The 26,048-nt window shown below is 36.5% G+C and overlaps 1 protein-coding gene across 4 annotated transcripts in view; it reads left to right on the plus strand.

The window, feature by feature from the left end:
- DYNC2H1 (dynein cytoplasmic 2 heavy chain 1) overlaps positions 1-26,048 on the plus strand; it is a 393,951-nt gene that overhangs the window by 101,883 nt on the left and 266,020 nt on the right. For 3 of the 4 annotated variants that reach the window (XM_027563956.1, XM_027563957.1, XM_027563959.1), the window contains 9 exons: positions 779-930; positions 2,188-2,332; positions 4,728-4,830; positions 5,379-5,546; positions 10,559-10,689; positions 13,917-14,165; positions 14,627-14,735; positions 17,905-18,018; positions 20,038-20,180. In XM_027563956.1, the coding sequence (XP_027419757.1) occupies positions 779-930; positions 2,188-2,332; positions 4,728-4,830; positions 5,379-5,546; positions 10,559-10,689; positions 13,917-14,165; positions 14,627-14,735; positions 17,905-18,018; positions 20,038-20,180 (1,314 nt within the window). The remainder of the gene's footprint in view (positions 1-778; positions 931-2,187; positions 2,333-4,727; positions 4,831-5,378; positions 5,547-10,558; positions 10,690-13,916; positions 14,166-14,626; positions 14,736-17,904; positions 18,019-20,037; positions 20,181-26,048) is intronic. The other variant, XM_027563958.1, reaches the window with a different exon arrangement.

Raw genomic sequence — 26,048 nt, forward strand, 5'->3', positions numbered from 1 at the left:
CTGCTGAATATATTAAAACATGTATAGACGTGTGCATGATGTGTACACCCATGGTGGATGCATGTTGATGTATGGCAAAACCAATACAATATTGTAAAGTAAAAAATAATAATAAAAAAATGTAAAAAAAATAAAAAATAAAATGTAAAAAAAAAAAAAAAGTATAGACAAAACCCAAACTGTTTTCCTTATATTTTTCCATATTTTTCACTTTTTTTTGGATAATTGCAAGTAGATTTATATTAATAGTATGATCTGGACTTTAATATTTATTTTGAAAAGCATTTTAAAAATGAGCATAGTTCAGCTAACATAAACTGAACAGAGTCTTTTTTAAATTAAAAAAAAATTTTTATTGGCTCATAGTTGATTGACATGCTGTGTTTTGCTATGCGTTAGTGAGTCTGTTATGTGGAACATATTTACTCTTTTCTATATCCTTTGCCCATACAGGCCATTAAAGAATATTGAGAAGACTGTCCTGTGCTAGGCAGTAGATGCTTACTTGTTACCTATTTTGTGTGTATATAGTGGGTATATGTCAATTCCAACCTCTAGTTTATCTTACCGCCTTGCCAGTAACCATAAATTTGTTTTTGACATTGAACACAGAATCCTGAACAGTATTATTTTTAATTGAATAAGAAATTAAAGTATATTTCAGTCAAATTTTTAAGTTAGAGGATGATTTCATTCAGAAACAATTGTTTTATGCAAAATATTTTATGATTATAAAATCTTAAGCATGAAACATTTAAACATATTTATTTTTAAATAGGTACTGACATATCAAGGATTTTATGATGAAAATTTAGAATGGGTTGGTTTAGAAAATATTCAAATTGTGGCTTCTATGTCAGCTGGAGGAAGACTGGGAAGACATCAGCTTACTACCAGATTTACTTCTATTGTTCGTCTTTGTGCTATAGAGTATGTATCATTGTATTAAAATTTTGTTTTTGATGTGGAGAGACATCTTATATATTGCATTTTGTGAAAGTCTTAATGATATTACTTCCAAATGTAGAATATAAAAATAGTCCAACTTAAGCTCTGACATTATTTTTTTCCTACCCTTCCTAAACTGTAAGAAGTAGGTTAGGGTGACGAAGGCTTTAACCAGTGCTTCTTATGTGATAGCAATAAACAGAACTACTTTGCATTGTCTCTAAATGTCAGTGTCAGGACTCTGAATGGTGAGTTTTAGGCTTAACTGTTTTATGGGTTATATAAAGCAAACATACAATTGAATTTTATGAGATAACCTAAAACAGAATTTATATCTGAACAAGGTAGAGTTAGATCATTTAGTGTCCTATAATATTAATCCTGATTTAGTAACTAAACAACAACAACAACAGATATTAATCCTGTTTTACCCATCCATCTCCCTGGTCCGTGATTGTTACATGAACTGCAATTTTATGACATTGTATCCTTGGTTATATTTTGTTTTACAAACCTTTTTTTTTTTTTTTAAATAACTTTACTGAAGTATAACTACATGCCATAACAATTATCCATATATATTCTAGTAACCACAGTACTGTTTTAGGTTTGTTTTTTTTTTGACCACAGCACATGACATGTGGAATCTTATTTCCTGCCCAGGGATTGAACCTGAGCCCCTCTGCAGTCAAAGTATGGAGTCTTAACCACTGGACCACCAGCGAAGTCCTCCAAATCTTTTTTATGCTGTCGTGCTAAACTGCTCCCATCCATTAACATTCTTCTTTTAGAATGTTTCAGCCACCAATTAAGCTGTATTGAAATAGATTTTGGTTTGGGAGGAAAGGTTGATTTTATTTGATGTTTTCTACTTGCGTAGTCCTAAAGTGGATTACTGTTCTTTGTATAGACTATACTTAATTGAAAATGCTTTTTCTTAAGCAAACTTTTCCTCTGGCCCTTTCCAACAATCAGTGGTTTTTTAAACAATTATGTTTTTAAGTAATTTCATTAGAATCCTGTATTAGAATCCTTAGTATTTGACAACAGATAATTAGGGATCTGATTGAGTTGAAGTAAGAATAAGGACCATGAGTTTGGCTTAAGCCCTTGAGTAAACCTTGGAGGTGTCTAGGCCTCACAGTTTGAAAACCACACAGTTTGGAAATCAGTTCTATACCTTAAAATTAAAATAATAATTTAGAATATTTATTTCAACTTGTATGATTTTTTTTTTAGTTACCCAGAAAGAGAGCAATTACAAACAATTTATGGAGCATATTTGGAACCAGTTCTTCATAAAAATCTGAAGAATCATTCTGTTTGGGGTTCTTCTTCAAAAATTTATCTCTTAGCAGGATCTATGGTACAAGTGTATGAACAGGTATATATTCACTTATATTGTAGTTTTCATGTCTATTAGTATCACTTCCAGAGGGCTGCCTTTAATCCTAACCTGTGTTGATGCTCAGGTTTTATTTTCCTGCCATTTATACTTTTCTCCTAGAGAGTAACTCTCGAGGGTAGATGTTTGTGTGTACCTCATTCACTATTACATCTTCTGGCACAGTTTCTAATAGACACCCAACAAATACTGAAAAAACACATCAGTGGGTAAGTGGTTATTCTGCTTTGAGCTTAAATTTAGCATATTTACGATGGAGTTTGTTTTCTTTCTAAAACTAGATCTTTCTCCTGACTTCTTTCAGTTTCTGTCTTCCAGGATTCAAACCTGAGAGTAATTTTTGATGTTTGTTTCTTTCCTTCTGTCTTTGAAGAAATGTTTAAAATACTCTGATAAAGTAAGGATGTAGAAGATATTTATTGAGTACCTCCTCTTTCCAGTGCTGGTCCTAAGGATACAAAGATAACTGTGTCACTGTTCCTTGAGCATGCACACACTAATGAGGGACCTGATCATATACGTAAACTCAATGCAGGACACACAAGAGATGTGAGTTCAGTCCCTGGATTGGGAAGATTCCCTGCAGTGGGAAATGGCAGCCCACACCAGTATTCTTGCCTGTAAAATTGGACAGAGGAGCCTGGCAGGCTACAGTCCATGGGGCCACAAAGAGTCGGACACAACTGAGCGACTGAGCACACAATATGTATATCAGTAGCAGTATGTACTAGTTACAGAGACAGCATGAAAGAGGGAGTGAGTAACTTTGTTGTGTGTGGTAGATTTTTAAGAGGAAATGTGGTCTAAGTTTTGAAAAATGAAGAGAAATTCACAAAGTGACCTAAGATGAAAGAGGGTCTTCCTGGATAAAGGGAATAGCATGTGAAAGTTATGAAAGTGTTTGTGGAAGATGCTCTTAATAGTATTAGAGTAGAAGTGCGTGAATGCTCCATTGCTTCATTTATGTCTGACTCTTTGTGATCCTATGGATTGTAGCCCACCAGGCTCCTCTGTCTGTCAAATTCTCCAGGCAAGAATACTGCAGTGGGTTGCCATACCCTTTTACGGGGGATCTTCCAGACCCAAGAATTGAACCTGTGTCTCTTATAGCTCCTGCATTGGCAGGCAGGTTCTTTACCACTAGCACCACACAGAAAGCCCAGAGTGAGGAAAGAAAAAATTATGTTTTTATAAATTAATTCATATGTTAGGTGATCAAGGCCGGAGCAAGAGAAGTGGCCCCGTCTGTAGGGAGGAGGGCACAGGCTGTACACTTGTTGCTGATATATATGAGTTGTGGCACTTTGATTTGTTCAAAGTTCTGTGACCTCTTGAACATAAGATAGCTCTGTCGGTCCTGCTGTTATAAAGTGGGTCTGTCTTAAACCCATGAGCACCTTGGAATTATAGCTCCCATTTTATACTTAGGTTGGCTTTCCTTTGGCATCTGGTGCCATCACTTCATGGCAAATAGATGGGGAAACAATGGAAACAGTGACAGACTTTATTTTCTTGGGCTCCAAGATCACTGCCTGTGGTGACTGTAGCCATGAAATTAGAAGACGCTTGCTGCTTGGAAGAAAAACTATGAAAAACATAGACAGCGTATTAAAAGGCAGAGACATTACTTTGCCGAAAAAGGTCCATATAGTCAAAGCTGTGGTTTTTCCAGTAGTCATGTATGGATGTGAGAATTGGTCTATAAAGAAAGCTGAGCACTGAAGAATTGATGCTTTTGAACTGTGGTGTTGGAGAAGACTCTATAGAGTCCCTTGGATTGCAAGGAGATCCAACCAGTCCATCCTAAAGGAAATCAGTCCTGAATATTCATTGGAAAGGACTGATGCTGAAGCTGAAACTCCAATACTTTGGCCACCTGATGCGAAGAACTGACTCATTGGGAAAGACCCTGATGCTGGGAAAGATTGAAGGCAGGAGGAGAAGGGGACGATGATGGTTGATGGCATCATTGACTCAATGGGCATGTGTTTGAGTTAGCTCTGGAAGTTGGTGATGGACTGGGAAGCCTGGTGTTCTGCAGTCCGTGGCGTCACAAAGAGATGGACACGACTGAGTGACTGAACTGAACTGGCTTTCCTTGAATTCCTTTCTTTAGGAGGACTTTTTAACTTTTTATTTTGTTTTCTTGCATGGACAACCTTTTATCATCTTATTAAAGTTTATGAACAATCTATCTTAGATAATGTTTTTTAGGTGCATAAAATACAAGATAACTAAGGAAATCAGTAATGTTGATACACGGTTCCACTCACTGGTAGAAACTGACATTCCTGTAAATTTAAAGTGACTGAAAAATTTACATCATGATTATAAATTTAAAAGAATAGGACAAATCACTTGCCTTTTTTTTCAGGTGCGGGCCAAATTTACAGTTGATGATTATAGTCATTATTTCTTTACTCCTTGCATCCTTACCCAGTGGGTTCTTGGCTTATTCAGATATGATTTAGAAGGAGGTAAGTTTTGCTTTTATGATTTCAAATCACTTATCTTTCTTTAGAATGTCATAGTGTGTCTCTCTGTGTGTATTTATGCTGTGTATTATATTTGTAATAGATAAATGAGTATTGTAATGATAATATTTTAAAAATTATAATTGAAATAATGTTGATATTAAATTTAAACATGATATGAAAATTGTGATATTTTAGTACACGTCCTTTTCTAAACTATGATTGTCACTATTAAAACTTGATTTGAGAAAAAATGTAATCATTATTCTTTACAGCCAAAGCAAGTTTAATATGCTTTTAGGGATTGATATTTTTATTAAACTACTAGAGATAATAGTGTTTAACATATCCTTTAAATAATAAAAAAAATTTACCTGCTTATTCATAAAATGAATTTTAACTCTTTCCCCCTTTTTTTTTCTATTTATCTGATGCCAAAATTATGGTATGTAGATTCTCATTCTCTAATTCTTTCTAACATTATGTTGAAATAGCCCATTTTTAAATCATTTGAATTTTACTATAAGTAAAGAAAATTTTGTCTCTTTTAGGATCCTCAAACCATCCTCTAGATTATGTATTAGAAATTGTAGCATATGAAGCACGGCGCTTATTCCGTGACAAAATTGTTGGTGCAAAGGAACTTCATTTATTTGACAGCATTTTAACATCAGTGTTTCAAGGAGATTGGGGCTCAGATGTACTAGATAATATGGCAGGTAATATAGTTACGGAGTTTTTGTAAATATATAAATGTTATGAGAACTTTCAAATTATTTTTCTTTCTAATAGTATGATTTCATATGTCTAAACAAATCAAAACTTTGGATAATTTAGGTATTATTGAATCACTTTACTGTGGAGTAAAAATTAATACAACATTGTAGATCAACTATGCTTCAGTAAAATAAAATGAAAAGCCCTAAAACCTTGGATAATTTTAATGTTTTAACCTAAGAAGTTGCTTTGTCTTTTTTACTAGATTGCAGTAGTTATTTTCCAAACAAAATAATGATGGTAATTTTTTTCTTGGAAACAGTTGTTCAGACTGCAAGTGTTTTATATTTGCAATTCAAAATTGTATTTCCTGAAGGACTTTTACTAATAAAAATAACCATATATGTGTGATACTTAAAAGGTCATAGTGAAGATCTGTATTTAATAATAATGAACTTTCATTTGAGAATAATGGCAATTCTCATTCCTGTCTCTACTGTTAGTGTCATTAGCACAGAACATGCACCCCATTAGCAGCTTTACCCATTGTTATGATAAACAAAGCATAGCACCAAGGAGCTATGTTACGTTTGCAACTGTTCCTGCTTAATGACCAATTTGTATTATGAAAATGCTGTGGGAGTGATGCATGTAATAGGAAAAGCAGCATGGTGAAAGGACTTTGACAGAAGACTGTCATTTGAATCTATTCCATAATACAACTGCTTTTAAGCTATAAAATGAGTTTCTGTTGTATTAGAGTGTAAAGCTAGGCTTCAAAAATATTACATGTAGTACATTATATTGTATCTTTCTGCATTTGTTATTGGTTCCAGGATCATAATGACATAAGTGAGGGGGAGTCTTAAAGAAGAAAGGGATGTTAAGATTGATAGAAGGAATTTTCTAGGTGTTGCTTGAGTTTTAGAATCAGGAAATAAGACAGTATGAAGTGCTAAGAGAAGCCTGATTATAGTTCAAAGTTGACTTGATTTTGAGTGAGGTTTTATGTCATTGTGTACTGTAGCTTTCATGGCTTAGCATGGAGAACTTTGTTCTCAAATACTACCACTTTTCTCAATCAAAAAACTGAGTTAATAATGTCTCTTCCTGCGAAGAAAATGATATATCCTTTGGACATTAGATAGTATTAGTGTGTTTTTCTCTACAGTTTGTATCTTTTAGGGTCTCATGTAGGACTCAATACATAATGTCTTTTCTCAGTATTTTACTTTTAAATAAAGGATTGTATTTTTTTAAAAAACAGACTTGATATCTGTTAGATCTTGGCAAATAGGATTTTCACATAGTAGAATATTAGTTTATTAAGAAAATTTTAATTTTAGATACTTAAACTAGATACATTCTGAATATATTTGGGATAAATGCTGGAATTTAGGGGTATGGCAGATTAGAGACTAATTCCTTTTTTGAGGAAGTTACTTTGAAATTTTTAAAAATAATTTTTATTTTGAGATAATTGTAGATTCACATACAGTTATAAGAACTAATAGAGAGAGAGAGAGAGAGAGAGAGAGAACGTGAACTTTGTACTTGTTTCCCCCCAGCAGTAGCATCTGACAAAACTATAGTACAAGGTCACAACCAGGGTATCGATACCGGTACAGTTAAAATGGACCAACTCCTCTCCCCTCCTCTGGAAACGACCATCTCTTCAGTGTTTAATTTTGCCATTTCAAGTATCTTACTTTTCATTCGGGATAATTCTCTGGAGATATATGCAGATTCTCAAGTGTTTCAGTGGTTTATTCCTTTTTATTGCTGAGTAGGTATTTTGAAATGCTACCATTTCTTTCACTGTTTACTTGTTGAAGGGCATCTGAATTGTTTTTGGTGTTTGGCTCTTAGGAGGAAAGCTGCTATAGCCATTTATGTACAGGTTTTCTGTGGACTTTTTTGTTTCTCTGAGATAAATGTTCAGGAATGCAGTTGCAGTGTTGAATGGTACTTGTATGCTTAATTAACAAATAACAAAACTGCCACACTGTTTTCTAGAGTAGCTGTATTTCATTTTATATTCCCATCAGCAATATCTGAGTGATCCAATTCCTCCACATCCTTGCCAGCATTGGGTGGCATCACTATTTTTTACTTTGGCCGTTCTGATAAGTGTATATTGATGTGTCGTGGTGGTTTTGTTTTGTGTCTTGAAAATGAAGTCGTTCAATGAGGTTGAGCTTTGAGTGTCTTCTGCATGTCCTCTTCAGTGAAATGTCTCTGTGTCTTTTGCCCACATTCTAATTGGGTTTTTTAAATATTGAGTTTTTAGAGTTCATTATGTATTTTAGATACTATTCTTTTATCAAATATGTGATTAGCAAATATATTCTCCCACTCTGTAGCTTGTATTTTCATCTTCTTAATAGAGTCTTTTATAGATAAAAAGGTTTTAACTTGATGAAGCTCAAGTTATTAATTTTTCAAAGGTTTTTTTTGGTGTCAAGCTTAAGAACTAGTTGTAGTCCTAGATTTTGAAGATTTTCCCCTACCGTTTTCCCCTAAAGAGTTTATAGTTTTGTATTTTAAATCAGTGATCCAGTTTGAGTGAATTTCTCTGTAAGATGCGAGACTTGGGTCAGAGTTCCTTTCTTTGCCTGTTGTTGTCCACTTGTTGTAGCACTGTTTGTTAAGTAGTTACCTTTCTGCCTTGAATTGCTTTTGCACATTTTTCAAAAATTAGTTGTGTAAGAAATGAATCCCCAGTCCAGGTTCAATGCAGGATATAGGATGCTTGGGGCTGGTGCACTGGGATGACCCAGAGGGATGGTACGGGGAGGGAGGTGGGAGGGGGGTTCAGGATGAGGAACATGTGTACACCCATGGCGGATTCATGTTGATGTATGGCAAACCAATATAATATTGTAAAGTAATTAGCCTCCAATTAAAATAAATGAATTTAAGTAAAAAAATAAAAGCAGAGCTGATAAAAAAAAATTAGTTGTTTAAGTCTGTTCCTGGGTTCTCAATTCTGTTCCTTGATGTATGTCAGTCTTTCTGCCAATAACATAGTTTTGATTGCTGTAGCTTAGTGTCTTAAAATTCAATTGACTGTTTCCTTATTTAATCTTCCTTTCTCAGAATCATTCTAGGTATTTCAGTTCCCTTGCCTTTGCATATAAATTTTAGAATAATCTTGTCTGTATATATAGTGTTGCGGATTGTGGTAGGAATTGTATTAGTTCTGTATATCGGTTTCAGGAAAAACTGACCTCTTTATTATGTTGATTTTTCTAATCCATGGATATAACATATTTATTCATTTATTTACTCTTTGCTTTCTTTCGTTAGTGTTGTATGATTTTCAGCATATGTCCTATAACATATTTGTTAGATTAACACCTAAGATTTTAATTTTTTTTGAGCAGATTGCAGAAAACCAAGTTGTATCTTGAACTTCCCTTGTAGCTCAGTCAATAAAGAATCTGCCTGCAATTCAGGAGACCCAGGTTTGATACCTGGGTCAGGAAGATCCCCTGGAGAAGGAAATGGCAACCCACTCCAGTATTCCTGCCTGGAGAATCTGATGGACAGAAGAGCCTGGCAGGCCACAGTCCATGGGGTCACAAGAGTTGGACATGACTTGGTGATTAAGCTGTATACAAGCTGTATCTTAAAGAATGACTATATTAAGTGAAGAAGAGAGGAAGGGCATTCTAGACAAAGGAAAAAGAATATGCAAAGAATCAAAGGTTTGAGAAAACTGGAGTATGTAGTAGAATACAGAGAAAGATAAGAGATTCAAGCAGTCGGTGAAGCCAAATTGTAGCCAAATTACCTTGATTAGGAAAATGTTTTAAGGCAGTGGGAAGCTATATGTGATATTGGAGTGCAGTGGCACTGGCAGATTTTGTTTTGTGTTTGTTACTCTAGTAGCAGTGAGGATACATTTGATGGGGCAGAGGCTTGTAGCAGGAATATGAGTTAGGAGCATGTTCTTATAGTTGAGAAATGATGAGATACGAAGATAATGAGTTGTTTCTTACATGTGTTTGAATGTTTTTCAAGTGTTTTGGGAGTCTACATAAAGTTTATCCTCTCTATGAGGGGAGAAATTAGGTTTGTCTTATTCATTACTTATTTCTAACAAAGTACAGTGTTTAAATACAGGTCTGTGATATGTGTTTAATGAATGAATGCGCGAGTTATATGTATGTTAAGCAATTGGAAATACGGGACTAGACTAGAGCTGGGAGACCTGCCTATAGATCATGAATCAGATTTTGGTATATATTTAGATAGTTGATAGTTTAATATACAGAATAAGATTAAATAATTCCAAGGGAAAGCATAACAGACTGACTTCGGGTCCCAATGAAACTAAAACATATGAGTGATAAGTGGACAGCTGAAAAGAAGAGTGGTAGTGACTTGAGCCCAGTACAGATTCAAGGAAAACAGCTCCTTTAAGGAGATGCACAGAAGTCATGTTAGGATAATGACTATAAGATTTGGATTTGGCACTTACGGCAGTATTGTTGTTCCCAAATACGAGTTTAGATAGTGGTTTTGCTAAGTAGAAAATGTGAGAAATGTGATGGAGAAAGAAAGAAGAATGTGAGTCTAGGGAAGGGAGGGCTGTTGCTGAATGCGCTGTATGACAAGAAGACTGATGGAACAGTCTCCCAGAGGAATTGGGAGTGGGAAGTTTCACTAGAATGGTGAACAGATTTTCCTTATATGGTAATAGGAACACTGCTATAGATAAATTTAAGAAAAGTTGTCGTGTTTTTATTTTCTAATTACAATTTGATTAATTTTTCTTTTATTTTAAAAGATAGGGCTCTTGATATTATTTATAAATCTGTGTTCCTTTTCAAGAATAATTTTGAGATTGTTTTATTTATTTGCCATTTCAAAGTAATTAATCTTTGCCTTTTTGGGGATGTTCTTATTTGGACTAATACAGTTAAAAATGGTTTAGTGTGAAATATATTTACTGATACTCCCATTAGAAATAACACATATGAAGAAAAAATATCTTTCATGTCTACAGATAATTTCTATGTTACGTGGGGAGCCCAGCATACTTCAGGAACAAGGTCAGTCCCGGGACAACCTTTGCCTCCCCATGGAAAACCACTTGGAAAACTAAATTCTTCAGATCTTAAGGATGTTATTAAAAAGGTAAGATATGAATCATGAATTTGAATTGGGATTTGATTATGATTAAAGCCGTTTTCAAAATATTTGTTGCAAGCTTTCTGAGGGCATGAAGTGAAAGATCTTAGAATAGGAGAAACTGGTTTGTGTCTTACAGAAGACAGCCCAGTGTGTCAGATCTAACCGGAAGCACATGTACTTACACAGATAAGTCGAAAATGGCTAAGATACATGCTGGGAAAAGGTATCTGAGGTTGGAACTATTAAAAAGACTTAATTGGGAAATACCGCTGTTAATATACTATTGACAGTTAATGTACTATTAACTGCTCATCCTAGAGCAGTAGTCTTAGCCTTTAGTGAGCATTAGAATCACTTTTGGAAAAGGCAGTGGCACCCCACTCCAGTACTCTTGCCTGGAAAATCCATGGACAGAGGAGCCTGGTACAGGGGCTGCAGTCCATGGGGTCGCTAAGAGTTGGACACGACTGAGTGATTTCACTTTCACTTTTCACTTTCGTGCATTGGAGAAGGAAATGGCAACCCACTCCAGTGTTCTTGCCTGGAGAAGCCCAGGAGCAGGGGAGCCTGGTGGGCTGCCATCTCTGGGGTCGCACAGAGTCAGACACGACTGAAGCGACTTAGCAGCAGCAGCAGCAGCAGCAGCAGCAGCAGCAGCAGCAGCAGAATCACTTTGAGTACCGGAAAATATTGATGACTGTGTCCCTCGTTAGAAGTCTGATTCGATAGGTGCTAATCTGAACTTAAAAAAATCAGAAAAGAATCCAAATTTTTGATGGGCTCCTAAATGATATTGATTTTGCTGTTTCACTGAAACTTTTAACAGCACTGTCCTACAGAGTGTTTTTTTTTTTTTATAAATTGTAATAAGAAGCAACTGTATTACATATGATTGCTTCAAAGATTAATATTTGTATGGAAGTTAGTATGGATTTTATACCAAGAGAAGTTTTTCGTGGTCTGGTAAAATGATTTATCTGACTGGAATGGGTATTGCAAAGTTTGGGAATATGCAGATGTTGTTAAATGTGTGAAAGTTGTCCTCTCTCTCTCCCTTCCCTCTATCAATGGCTCCTGGCAGGGCATGCTACCTCTTTATAGGCTTTTGATTTGTATCCGAGCAGTACATAAAAATGAGGGTTCACAAAATATTTTCATTTAGGCACTGCGTTTTGAGAGTTTGGAAATTGTCTTATACTCTGTGCACACTGACTTCATGTGCTGTTGTTTTGCTGTTCAGTCGTGTCCGACTCTTTGCACCCCCATGGACTGCAGCACGCCAGGCTGTGCTTCACCATCTCCCGGAGCTTACTCAAACTCTTGTGCATTGAATCAGTGATACCATCCAATCATCTCATCCTCTATTGTCCCCTTCTCCTCCTGCCTTCGATCTTTCCCAGAATCAGGGTCTTTTTTAATAAGTCGGCTCTTCACATCAGGTGATGAAAGTATTGGAGTTTCAGCTTCAGCATCAGTCCTTCCAATGAACACCCAGGACTGATCTCCTTTAGGATGGACTGGTTGGATCTCCTTGTAGTCCAAGGGACTCTCAAGAGTCTTCTCCAACAGCACAGTTCAAAACTATCAATTCCTCAGGCTCAGCTTTCTTTATTGCCCAACTCTCACATCTGTACGTGACTACTACTACTATGGAAAAACCATAGCTTTGGCTGTATGGGCCTTTGTTGGCAAAGTAATGTCTTTGCTTTTTAATATGCTCTCTGGGTTTGTCATAGCTTTTCTTCCAAGGAGCAAGTGTCTTTTAATTTTATGGCTACAGTCACCATCTGTAGTGATTTTGGAACCCAAGAAAATGGTCTCTCACTGTTTCCATTGTTTCCCCATTTATTTGCAATGAAGTGATGGGACCAGATGCCACCATGATCTTAGCTTTTTAATGGTTGAGTTTTAAGCCAGCTTTTTCACTCTCCTCTTTCACCTCCATCAGGAGGCTTTTCCTCTTTGCTTTCTGCCATTAGGGTGGTGTCATCTTCATATCTGAGGTAATTGATATTTCTCCCAGCAATCTTGATTCCAGCTTTTGCTTCATCCAGCCCCGTGTTTCACATGATGTACTCAGCATACAAGTTTAATAAGCAGGGTGACAACATACAGCCTTGATGTACTCTTTTCCCAATTTGGAACCAGTCTGTTGTTCTATGTCCAGTTCTAATGGTTGCTTCTTGACCTGCATACAGGTTTCTTAGGAGGCAGATGAGGAGGTCTGGTATTCCCAATTTCGAAGAAATTTCCAGTTTGTTGTGATCCACACAGTCAAAGGCTTTAGTGTATTCAATGAAGCAGAAGTAGTTGTTTTTCTGGAACTCCCTTGCTTTTTCTGTGATCCAGTGGATGTTAACAGTTTGATCAGTGGTTCCTCTGCATTTTCTAAAACCAGCTTGAACATATTTAAGTTCTCAGTTCATGTACTGTTGAAGCCTGGCTTGGAGAATTTGATCATTACTTTACTAGCGTGTGAGATGAGTGCAATTGTGCAGTAGTTTGAGCATTCTTTGGCATTGCCTTTCTTTGGGATTGGAATGAAAACTGACTTTTTCCAGTCCTGGGGCCACTGCTGAGTTTTCCAAATTTGCTGGCATGTTGAGTGCAACACTTTCACAGCATCATCTTTTAGTATTTGAAATAGCTCAACTGGAATTCCATCACCTCCACTAGCTTTGTTTGTTGTGATGCTTCCTAAGGCCCAGTAGACTTCACATCCCAGGATGTCTGGCTCTAGGTGGGTGATCACACCATCGTGTTTATCTGGGTCACGAAGATCTTTTTTGTATAGTTTCTTCTCTGTATTTTTGCCACCTCTTTTTAATATCTTCTGCTTCTGTTAGGTCCATACCATTTCTGTCCTTTATTGTGCCCATCTTTGCATGAAATGTTCCCTTGGTAACAAGTGGTAAAAATTGGATAGTTTGAAGTATTTTACAACCTGCTTATCTTATACTGCTTTTTACTAGTTATATTAAAGATATTCAAAAGTAACTGACTGTTGTGGACTTACGCACTTGTTTGACATCATGTAAATTTTTCCTTAGAAAGCGCCATGTACCTGGATTACTAGATAGATAAGAGAGTGTGAGACAACACATATTTACTTAACTTCTTTTCTTGATTGCACCAAAAATATAATATCTTAATCTAGATAATTAGCAATTTGTTATATAATTGAGAATTTCATTAATTATGTAACATTATTTGTGTTTTTTTTTTAAAAGGGTCTTATTCATTATGGACGAGATAACCAGAATTTAGATATTTTGCTTTTCCAAGAAGTCCTGGAATATATGTCTAGGATTGACAGAGTGCTGAGTTTTCCTGGAGGTTCACTTCTGCTGGCAGGACGCAGTGGTGTGGGTCGTCGGACCATCACTTCTTTAGTCAGTCACATGCATGGAGCAGTGCTGTTTTCACCAAAGATTTCCAGGGGATATGACCTGAAGCATTTCAAGAATGATCTCAAATATGTAAGTGCCTCACAGTCTTTTACTTTATTTGGTTTTAAATCCTAATTATTTATTACTCTAAAAGGCTTTAATGGCCTTTGAGACTCTGATATAGAATATAGTCTTTTATTTTTTGTTGATTGTTTTCTTCATGATTTTGCAAAATTGTTTTTAGCTCTCAGTACCTCAGATTATGGGATGTTATATGACTTGGTAAGATAAACAAAAAGTAGAATTTAAGACATACGTGGGTGTATTTAAAAATAATCCTCTAGCTTTTAAAGATCTACCTATAAAACAATTAAATGTTCTCCCAGTAGTATTTGTTTATGAACTGAATTTACTTTCCAAACTATATTTTGATTACTCAATAAAGTATCAGTCAATAAAAATAACTTAGTTTACCTATAGAATGAAAATTTTTACCAATATTTGCCAAAAAATATTCAGTGGGTTCCGGAATGTGCTTTCTCATTGTGCAGGTGCTGCATCTTGCCGGTATTGAAGCCCAGCAGGTAGTTTTACTTCTTGAGGATTACCAGTTTGTACATCCGACATTTCTGGAGATGATCAATAGCCTTTTGTCTTCAGGCAAGTGGATGGGTTTTATTTAAAGAAAAATAAATAAATATTATTCAAGTGAAGTTATCTCATATAAAATTATGTTTCAGAAAATATTTGGCATAGCTTCTGCTAAAGTGATAGAAGATTAAACATTAAACATGCTCCGAGCAGGAGAACTGAGAAACCCTGTTTTTATGAAACCAAGAGGTTGTGGAATTATATAAAAATGATGATTAAATATTGATATTGGTAAATATACTGAATAATTTGCCTTCTTAAACACTTTTGGTGGGACTATTAGATAATATATATAACCTTTTGGGAAAGTTATCAACCAGTACTTATTTAAAAAATGTGCTATATCCTTTGATATAAACATTATATTAAATTGTAGAAATTTAGTTTGTAGAAATAAAAGAACTGTAAAGAAATATGTAAGAAATAAGAAATATGCTAGAACCTCACTGTCCATCATTAGTGGAATAATTTAATAATTATAGTATGGCCTTAAATATGGCTATATAATAGTAGATATATTTCAGATATATTAGATTTCATATTTCTTGAATTGTGGTATACTCTTGTCTCTGGAGCCAGCTTATCTTTTTGGTGAGTCCCTGAGGAAAATACCTGCAGTTTCCTACATTTCTTCCTTTTCTGCAGAATTTATGAAGGTTATTAGAATCTGTTTGTAATGTATAATCATTGTTAATAGAATCAGTGTGAGATAGCTTTGTTTTGAGTCTTTCATGGTTGCTCAGTTGGTAGAGAATCCACCTGCAGTGTGGAAGACCTGGGTTCAATCCCTGGATTGGGAAGATCCCCTGGAGGAGGGTATGGCTCCAGTGTTCTTGCCTGGAATCCCCTGTGGACAGAGGAGCCTGGTGAGCTGCAGTCCATGGTGTCACAGAGTCAGACACGATTGAGCAACTAAGCATGACACAGCTTTGTTTTGAACTTGGACCAAGAGTGTTTTGGTACTAAAGTATAAAATAAACCTTGTTAAATCTAGTTTCAGCTCTCTGAGTTGCTCCACTCCAGGGACTGAGGACAAATTTACATGATGCTCTTGTTCCACTGTGCTTTTATATAATACATGTTTTGAATCCTGCTAGGTAGACTCTGCATGAAGTAATCTTTTTGTTTTCAGAATTTAATAGCTTTGGTTGAAGAAAACATTTTATTTATAAAGTAAGGAGTCTACACTGTAGTGCCCAAATGAGACTCTAGTTAGACAAGTAGTACATCAACTTTTGTCAAAGTGGAGGTAATGGTATAGTGAAAGTACTAGGCCTTTTTTGTAAATAACCTATTTTTTTTTAGGGATTCCCTGATAACTCAGTTGGTAAAGAATCTGCCTGCAATGTGGGGCACCCTGGTTTGATTCCTGGGTCAGGAAGATCCCCTGGAGAAGGGAAAGGCTACTCACTCCAGTATTCTGGCCTGGGGAATGCCATGGACAGTACGTGGGGTCGCAAAGACTGAGCGACTTTCACTTTCACTTCATTTTGATTTTTAAAGTTCTTATTCCTGCATATTGCTTAAATTGTCACTGCTGCTGCTGCTGCTGCTAAGTCGCTTCAGTCGTGTCCGACCCTGTGCAGCCCCATAGACGGCAGCCCACCAGGCTCCCTTGTCCCTGGGATTCTCCAGGCCAGAACCCTGGAGTCGGTTGCCATTTCCTTTTCCAGTGCATGAAAGTGAAAAGTGAAAGTGAAGTCGCTCAGTCGTGTCTGACTCCTAGCGACCTCATGGACTGTCCATGGGGTTTTCCAGGCAAGAGTACTGGAGTGGGTTGCCATTGCCTTCTCCAAAATTGTCACTAGATGGCGACTTTGTTTCTTTTGGCTGATGTAAAGTAGCAGGCCAGATATTCAGGGTTTTTGTTTTAATTTGTGAAAGCAAACATTCAGATAAGCATTAACCCAGTAATTATTGTATGATAAATTGGTCTTTATTATCAACATATAACAGCAAAAATTATAAACTTAAATTTTTTTGGTTGTTAATTTTTCTAACTTTTTTTGGCAAAATTATTTATGTGAAAAATACTTTCAGAGAAAGTACTTAATAGGCCCTTTGGTCTCTTTTATATATTTAAAATTCTTATTCCCTATAGAGTATGTAAATAGAACTAACTTTCTTTATTAAATTTAAGGATACAAGGGTATCTTGGTACAGCTCAAATTTAGAGAAAGACATAGAGCATATTTACATGTATGTGCTTGTGTTTGAATATGTACATGGCTGATGGCTGGGTTGTGATCTGGTACCTCTGAGATGAGCATAAAGAAAAGTAGTAATTTAGACTGTGTTGGACTTTTCATGAATGCAGAAAAAAATTTTTCACTCAATCTTACAGTTTCTTGTGAACTACAAATATGTTGATTTAATACATATTTATTAAATAACTGGATTTATGGTGTGAACAAGCCCTCTATCAAATTCTTATAGTCTTACCACCTTTATTTGATTTTCATCATTCTGTTGCGTAGTAGCAGGCCATGACTAGTTCTCCTGATTTCTAGTAACAAGCTCATTCATTCATTTATTTAACAAATATTTATGGTTTAGATTCTTTGCCAGAAATGTCCTAAGTTTAATATTGATCATAATTAAATATTTGCCTTCTGGGAATTTAGAATCTAAGTGGGCAGGGAGAAGTAGTTCATTTATTATTAAATGATGTGATAAATGCCAAACAGTGATGTTTGGATATTATATTCAAGAGAAAAGAGTACTTTCCCTAATATGTTGGTATTCAGGAAAGGCTCATGGGCGTGGCAGTTGGCAAAGTAGTATCTTGAGGGATAAACAATATTTTTAGTGGAAGATTTGGGGCAGAGCAAGACTGTGGTATGATGTATTCCAGGAAGAGGAAATATTTCATTAAAGTTTTAGAACACAAAAAAGTTCACTGAGGTTAGAATACAAAGTCTTGGAAGAGAGTAGAGAAGGACTTGGAAAGGCAGATAGGTGAACGGTTAGTGGGAGGAGTTTGAATTTTTTTGAATGAAGGTTACAGGTATATATTTGTGAATAATATAGAGGTGATAGGGCTTGCTTGTTTTGGAAACAAAGATTGAATAACATCAGATTATTTAATATAAAAATAGAAGAAGCATCGTGTATGTAAAATGTGTGTTGAATTTAGTGTAATGTAGCTAAATCTCAGAAGAAATATAATGTTCTGCAGGTGAAGTTCCTGGACTTTACACTCTCGAAGAATTAGAGCCCTTACTCTTACCTCTTAAAGATCAGGCTTCGCAGGATGGATTTTTTGGACCAGTCTTCAACTACTTCACGTATAGTAAGTACGATAGAGCTCAGTAATGTAACTGTGCTTCATGTGAAATAAATACGTTTAATCTACCTTATTTTCTCATTAGATTGCAAAGGTATCTTAAATTTTGGGTCCATTTGGTAATTTATATTTTTTCTTTTTCTTTTTTTTTTTTTAAATTTTATTTTATTTTTAAACTTTACATAATTGTATTAGTTTTGACAAATATCAAAATGAATCCACCACAGGTATACATGTGTTCCCCATCCTGAACCCTCCTCCCTCCTCCCTCCCCATACCATCCCTATTTTTTCTTTTTTATAGAACTTTTAGAAAATAGCTGGTAAGTAGACTAAAAGCTAACCTATAATAAAAACATGTTAAGTAAAATTTTAGCAAAAGGTTAGGATGAAAGTATGGTAATGTCTTTTGGGATATTTACTTTGCTGCTTTTGTTTCCATGTGATAAACTTAGTACCTATCTTAGAGAGTTAGTGAATTATTTAGATTGTGCCACATTCTGTTAATGAGGTGACTTTTGTTAATGAGATGACTTTTGGCCAGCACCTAGGGGTGGGGGCTGGTTGCCAGGGAAACCAACCACAGGAGTCCTTCCTCTTTCCCAGGAAGCCACATCAGAAGGGGAGAGATCAGCTAAGCCCCAATTATTAAGTCCTGGTGTGGGGGAGGGGTGGCCTTCCCCCTCCCTGCCCTAGACTCACATAGTACGGAACATACATTCACTCCATCAGCCTGGGCCCCTCACTGCTCTCAGCTTTCTGCTCCATGTCACCTCTTCATGATTTTTTTAAAAAATACTTTTAGATTTATAGAAAAGTTGCAAAGATGGTCGGGGGAGTCCCTGTGTAGCCTTCACCCAGCTTCCCCTCATGTTGGCATCGTACTGTGATAGCTGCAGTACATTTGTCCAGCAGAGAAATCAATGTCAGTTCAGTGCTATTGGCTTCCCTTGTGGCTCAGCTGGTAAAGAATCCGCCTGGAATGCGGGAGATCTGGGTTCCATCCCTGGGTTGGGAAGGTCTCCTGGAGAAGGGAAAGGCTACCCACTCCGGTGTTCGGGCGTGGAGAATTCCATGGACTGTATAGTCCATGAGGTTGCAAAGAGCCGTACATGACTGAGTGCCTTTCACTTCACTTCACATGCTGTAGTTTCTTTGAAACTAAAGAAACATATTATTATAGAAGCAGTTTTGTGTACTGCTAAAATTGGGAAGTAAAAAATAAGGTAATAGTGACACCACCCAGGCACTGCTATTACAGTGATCATCTTTATTTTTCTACAAGAACATTCATCATTGATGAAACAAAGAAAGTTGTTAAAGAGCTACCTTCCCTTCTCTCTCCTTTAAGTTTAGAGGGAATTTCTACCACACCTTTAAGAAACAGACCATCTCAATGCTATTTTAAAAACTACTTCAGAACATAGAAAATAAAGGAGAGTTTCTAAATTCCTTCTTATGAAGGGAAAATGATGTTAACATTGAAATTGGAAAAATATTTCTCCTAAAGGAAAACCAGAGATCAGTTTTGCTTCTGAATATTGAAACAAAAATCCTAAAAAGGAAAAAATTATTTAGTAGAATCCAGTATGACATTTGAAAAGTAACAGCAATATCATATCTTTTGGGGATATTTTATCCCACCTTGCACAAACATAGCACATATATGCGCATTGCAGGCGTGCTTATCCGTTCAGTCGTGTGCAACTCTTTGTGACCCTTTGGACTATAGCCTGCCGCGCTTCTCTGTCCATGGGGTTTTTCAGGTGAGAATAGTGGAATGGGTTGCTGTTTCCTTCTCCAGGGTATCTTCCCAAGCGGGGGATCGATCATGAATCTCGTCTCCTGCATTGCAGGCAGATTTTTCACTTAGAGTATAACTCTGTTTCATAGCTTGCTCTTTTGTTAAAGAGCTTCTGCCATCCAGTTTCAGAAAATTTTAATTTCATAAAACCAGACCATGTATGGATTTCTTCAAATATTGTTATTGTAATATTCCATGACTCTATTTATCCTATTTTTTTAGGAGTGCAACAAAACTTGCATATTGTTTTGATAATGGATTCTGCAAATTTAAACTTCATAATAAACTGTGAGAGCAATCCTGCTTTGCATAAGAAGTGCCAGGTGTTGTGGATGGAGGCTTGGTCAGATAGCAGTATGAAGAAAGTAAGTTTAATGTTTAAATACGGAAATAAAAAATAAGCACATTTTCTTTTTAAGACACCAAGGACTTCCCTGGTGGCTCAGATGGTAAAGCATCTGCCTACAATGTGGGAGACCCGGGTTCAATCCCTGGGTTGGGAAGATCTCTGGAGAAGGAAATGGCAACCCACTCCAGTATTCTTGGCTGGAAAATCCCATGGATGGAGGAGCCTGTTAGGCTGCAGTCCATGGGGTCGCAAAGAATCAGACACGATGGAGCGACTTCACTTTCACTTTCAGTTTCTTTTTAAAGTTACTAATTGTTACAATTTACCCTTGGTGTTTATTGTAATCCTTAATTGTGGCGCTGAGCATCTCTCATATATTTGAAAATAACTGTCTTTTCTTCATACTCTTGTACTTGACAGATTAGTTGACTACAAAATTTTATGTGTAAGATTATGTTCTTAATTAAGGACCACAGAGATGTTTATTATATTTAAAAATTTTTATAAATTTAATTACTTAGTCCATTATAGACTAGCTTATGATTAAATATCACAGCAATAATTTTAGCAGTTGTTTCAATTAAAATTTAGGTGCCTTTTAAAAAAATCTGTCATTGTTATGATATATGTTTGGAGGGGTATGAGTTTAAAGTGTGAACTCAAAAACTATCTCAACTGGAAGCCTTTTACATTGCTTCATTTGAATAAATAATAATTTTCAATATTGTCTCCTTGAATGATGCTCATATTTCCAATCATTGATTTATTTTTGTATAGTAGATGTGCAAACTATTGCCTATCATGATTCAGAGAAGGAAGCGCAATTTGAGATAATAGACAACATTTTACAGTTGAGATGATCCTTTAAATAGATTTTAGTAAGTAGATAGAGGAAAGTTATTCCAGTCTGAAGAGGCTACATGAACAAGAGGTATTCATTAAGAAGCAGTAATTATTGGATACTTAATATGTGTCACTCTTTTATATACTGGGGATATAGCAGAGAAAAGAGAGACACAAGTCCCTGCCTCATGGAGTTTACATTATTTTGGGGGATATTTGGAGGGAAAGCTTTCTACAGGAAGAATCTGAGATGAGAGTAGGCCTGGTGATTTGAGGGCCAGTTCATTTGTAACAGAGTGATCAAGGCAGAGAGTAGTTGCAGATGAGGTTGGGGGATTAAGAGAACAGTTAGGGTGGGGCTTTGGATGCTATTATAAGGATTTCAACTTTTCTGGAAACCAGTAAGGGACTCCTTGGAGGCTTGGGAGCAAAACTGTTCTGATGTTTTATGGGATTACACTGCCTTCTGTTTGAAAATAGACTGTAGAAGACCAGGAGGAAGCAGTTATAAAGCTATTGAAGTAATCTTGGAGAGAGACAAGGATGACTTGTCTCAGGATATAGTGGTAGAGGTGGTGAGAACTGGTAGATACTCGGTATGTTTTACAGTAGAAATGATAGGGTTTGCTGACAGATTGTAATAAGTTATTAGGGGAAGCGAGGAGTTGAGGATACCTGCCAGTCTGTTGGCTTGAGCTCCTGGAAAGACTGGAATACCTGTCAGTTGAAGGGAGACTATGAGAGGAACATTTTGAGAAGAGAAGATGAAGCTTTCAGTTTTAGATCTATTAAATATGAGGTGTGTCGGACATCCGAGTTGGAAGATTGAGAAGTTCAGGGGAAAAGGTCAGGCATACAGGCAAAATTGTCGGAATTATCAGAGTTTAAGTGGCATTTAAAGCTTTGAGAACAAATCCTACTAAAGGATTGAATGTTGGCAGAAAGCGGAGATATCCAAAGGCTGACCTCTGGGGCACTTTCAGCATTAAGAGGCTGAGATGAACAAGAACCAGCAAAGGATACTGAGAAGGAACCGCTAGGGAAATAGGAAAACAGGAGTTGTGAGTACAAGTGAAGCCTGGAAGCCAAGTGAAAACAGCATTCTGAAGGAGCAAGGAAGGGTGAACACATGGAAGTCCATGAGGGCTGGAAAGTGATCATTAGGTTTAGCAACTTGTGTCCCTTAGTGACTTTAATGAAGCAGTTTCAGTTAGTAGTGGAAAAAAAATACTGTAATGAAATGTGTTTTAGAAAGAATGAGAAGAGTGGAGAGTGAATATAGTCACCTCTTTTGAAGAATTTTGTTATAAAGTGGAAGATAAAAATGGATCAGTAACTGTAGGAAGTGGGAATAAAATAGTTTTTTTCTTTAAAAAAATTTTTTTAAGATGGGATAAACTGGAGCATACTCATATGCCGTTGGGAATGCAAGAAAGGAAACAAAACATATATTTTATATGAAAGAGCAGGAATTGCTGGAGCAATGTCCTTGGGTCTAGACACCATGTGGGCCTATTACACAAATGAAAGGATTGAGGACAAGCCTTTGGGCTTCCCTGTGGCTCAGCTGGTAAAGAATTTGCCTGCAATGCAGGAGACCTGGGTTCTGATCCCTGGGTTGGGAAGATCTCCTGGAGAAGGAAAAGGCTACCTACTCCAGTATTCTGGCCTGGAGAATTCCACGGACTGTATAGTCCATGGGGTCACAAAGAGTCGGACACAACAGAGTGACTGTCACTTCACTTTTCTTGGAGAACGGAAGCGTCATCTGTAGCAACAGGAAAGGAAGCAGAGTACAGGGGTCTGCGTAAAGCATGTGGGCAGGAGTAGCATTGGGAAGTTTTAGACATTTCTGGTTGTTTCTGTTTTCCGAGTGAAATCGGAACTAAGATTAATCACTTGAGAGAAAAGTTGAGGGAAGAGATTTTGGAATCTTGAAGAGATGTAAGAGGATGTGCAAAATAGTGTTTTGGAAGAGGGAAGGAGTGAAAGGCTTAGGAGAATGGAATATGATATAGCTAGATAGCATTATGGGTTCACATGAGGCTAAGGATTGTAAAGTTCAGCTGAGGCCATTCAGTGTAGTTGTGTGCTTTTTCTCCAGTCACGTGTGCACTCAGGGTTACAGACCTGCAATAGTGGTGACCTGCATTTAAGCAGGATTGGGGCTTTGCTTTGCTACTTGAGTGTGTGCCAAAGAATGTTCAAACTACCACACAATTGCACTCATCTCACATGCTAGCAAAGTAATGCTCAAAATTCTCCAGGTGAGGCTTCAGCAGTACATGAACTGTGAACTTCCAGATGTACAAGCTGGATTTAGAAAAGGCAGAGGAACCAGAGATCAAATTGCCAATGTCTGCTGGATCATCAAAAAAGCAAGAGAGTTCCAGAAAAACATCTACTTCTTTTTACTGATTACGCCAAAGCCTTTGACTGTAAATCACAATAAGCTGTGGAAAATTCTTCAAGAGATGGGATTACCAGACCACCTGACCTGCCTCCTGAGAAATCTGAACGCAGGTCAGGAAGCAACAGTTAGAACTGGACATGGAACAACAGACTGGTTCCAAATAGGGAAAGGAGTACATCAAGGCTGTATATTGTCACCCTGCTTATTTAACTTATATGCAGATTACATCATGCAAAATGCCAGGCTGGATGAAGCACAAGCTGGAATCAAGATTGCTGGGAGAAATATTAATGACCTCAGATATGCAGATGGCACCACCCTTATGGCAGAAAGTGAAGAGGAACTAAAGAGCCTCTTGATGAAAGTGAAAGAGGAGAGTGAAAAAGCTGGCTTAAAACTCAGCATTCAAAAAGCTAAGATCATGGTGTCCGGTCCCATTACTTCATGGCAAATAGTTGGGGAAACAATGGAAACCGTGAGAGACTTTATTTTTGGGGGCTCCAAAATCACTGCAGGTGGTGACTCTAGCCATGAAATTAAAAGAAATTTGCTCCTTGGAAGAAAAAGCTATGACAAACCTAGACGGCATATTAAAAAGCAGAGACATTACTTTGCCAACAAAGGTCCGTCTAGTCAAAGCTATGGTTTTTCCAGTAGTCATGTATGGATGTGAGAGTTGGACTATAAAAAGAAAGCTGAGCGTAGAAGAATTGACACTTTAAATGTGATGTTGGGGAAGACTCTTGAGAGTCTCTTTAACTACAGTAGTAGTTCAACTAACTACTCTTGAACTACAAGGAGATGCAACCAGTCCATCCTAAAGAAATCAGTCCTGAATATTCATTGGAAGGACTGATGTTGAAGCTCAAGCTCCAATACTTTGGTCACCTGATGTGAAGAACTGACTCATTGGAAAAGACCCTGATGCTGGGAAAGGCAGGAGGAGAAGGGGGTGACAGAGGATGAGATGGTTGGATGGCATCACCAATTCAATGGACATGAGTTTGAGCAAGCTCCAAGAGTTGGTGATGGGCAGGGAAGCCTGGCGTGCTGCAGTCCATGGGGTTGCAAAGAGTTGGACACGACTGAGCAACTGAAATGACTGACTGACTGAGTACGACAAAGTAGGGGAAGGCCAAGGAAGCTGAGGAGTTATGGTAGGAAGACGGTGGATGACAGTATCAAGGTTGTTGAATGAATAGACTGCAGGTCTTGGTGAAATTTGAGGCTTATTTGCATTGCAAAAGGAATGAGCTGGTTAGACAGGAATGTAATGGTAAAAGAGGGGGATGTTTGCAAGGGAGATTATAAAATGATTGCAGTTATTGTTAATGACAAGGTATTAGGATGTGACCATTTGACATGGTAGGGGAGAATGGCTGGGGAAAAGGTGATAGATAACAGAAGGAGGAGAATTCAAGGAATTGAGAGGTCAAGGTATTAGTAAGAATGAATAGTGTTAATATACTCATTCAACTCCAAAGTGCTGTTTTTATCTCCTGGGAGGTAGAGTGGAAGCAAAGTGGAATGTGGTTGAAACCAGGCAAGAAAACTTTCCTAACGTGGTATATTATTTAGGGATAGATTCTTTCCCACCCTTCCCAGCTTTATTGAGGTATAATTGACACATAAAAATTATATGTGTTTAAGGTGTACATCATGTTTTTGTTTATTTTATGTTGTGAAATGATTAGCACAATCAAGCTAACTGACCTAAGGGATAGAGTATTTTAAAGAAAGTGAGTTTCCAAAGAAATGTTCGTTGATTTAAAAGTGTGTGTTTAAAATATTCTCTCAGTTGCTTCAGTATATTTTCAGAAATCAGTGAAAGTATTTGAGAAAAAAAAATATTCTTTGGCTCAAGAATCATGGCACTTTCAAACTCTCCACTAGTTAAGGGATCTTCTGTCTTAATGTTTTGTTCAGTCTGAGAAGAAAAAGATGCTTTTTGACCTAATTACCTGGATTACTTGCACTTGTTCTTATTAGGCATGTGAACTGTATCAGGTGAAATAAGTTGGAGGTTTTTGGTTTAATTTTAAAATTTTGGAGTTCTACTTAGTTTTTGTTCCCCAGAAATAGGGTTTAAAATTTTTTTAATATAGTTTAATATCTGTTCATTACTTAATTTTCTTATTTGTGATAGTGGCAAAAATCTTGCCATGACTACACAATAGTTTTTAGCATTATCAATTATGTTGATATCAATTATGAATTATTTTCATTTATTTTGATTAATTATGATTAATTAATTATGAAATTATTTTTATTTATTCATTTATTTCCTTATTTCTCATTTAAGAAATCTAAGAATCCTTCCTGTTCCTTTATGTCATGAAGGCATTTTAGTAGTTTGATACCAAATAAAACATTTAATTTTATTACTTTGTGATTTTAAATGGTATCTGTGATTATTCTCTAATTCAATCAAAATGGTTATTTTCTTCATTTCATAAAGTCTAATCATTTTTCAAGTGAGATGCTGAAGCTTTTCCTGTGTGCTATTAATTTCCAGTCAATGGTTGATACATGTGTCAAAAGTATCAACTAGGAAATGTTTTCTGAAGACTGATGTACTATTTTTTTTTTTCTTAGTCTGGAAGGAATCCTAGAAGAAAAGTCCAACTG

The sequence above is a fragment of the Bos indicus x Bos taurus genome, chromosome 15, assembly GCF_003369695.1.
Source record: "Bos indicus x Bos taurus breed Angus x Brahman F1 hybrid chromosome 15, Bos_hybrid_MaternalHap_v2.0, whole genome shotgun sequence".
Classification (NCBI taxonomy): Eukaryota; Metazoa; Chordata; class Mammalia; order Artiodactyla; family Bovidae; genus Bos; species Bos indicus x Bos taurus.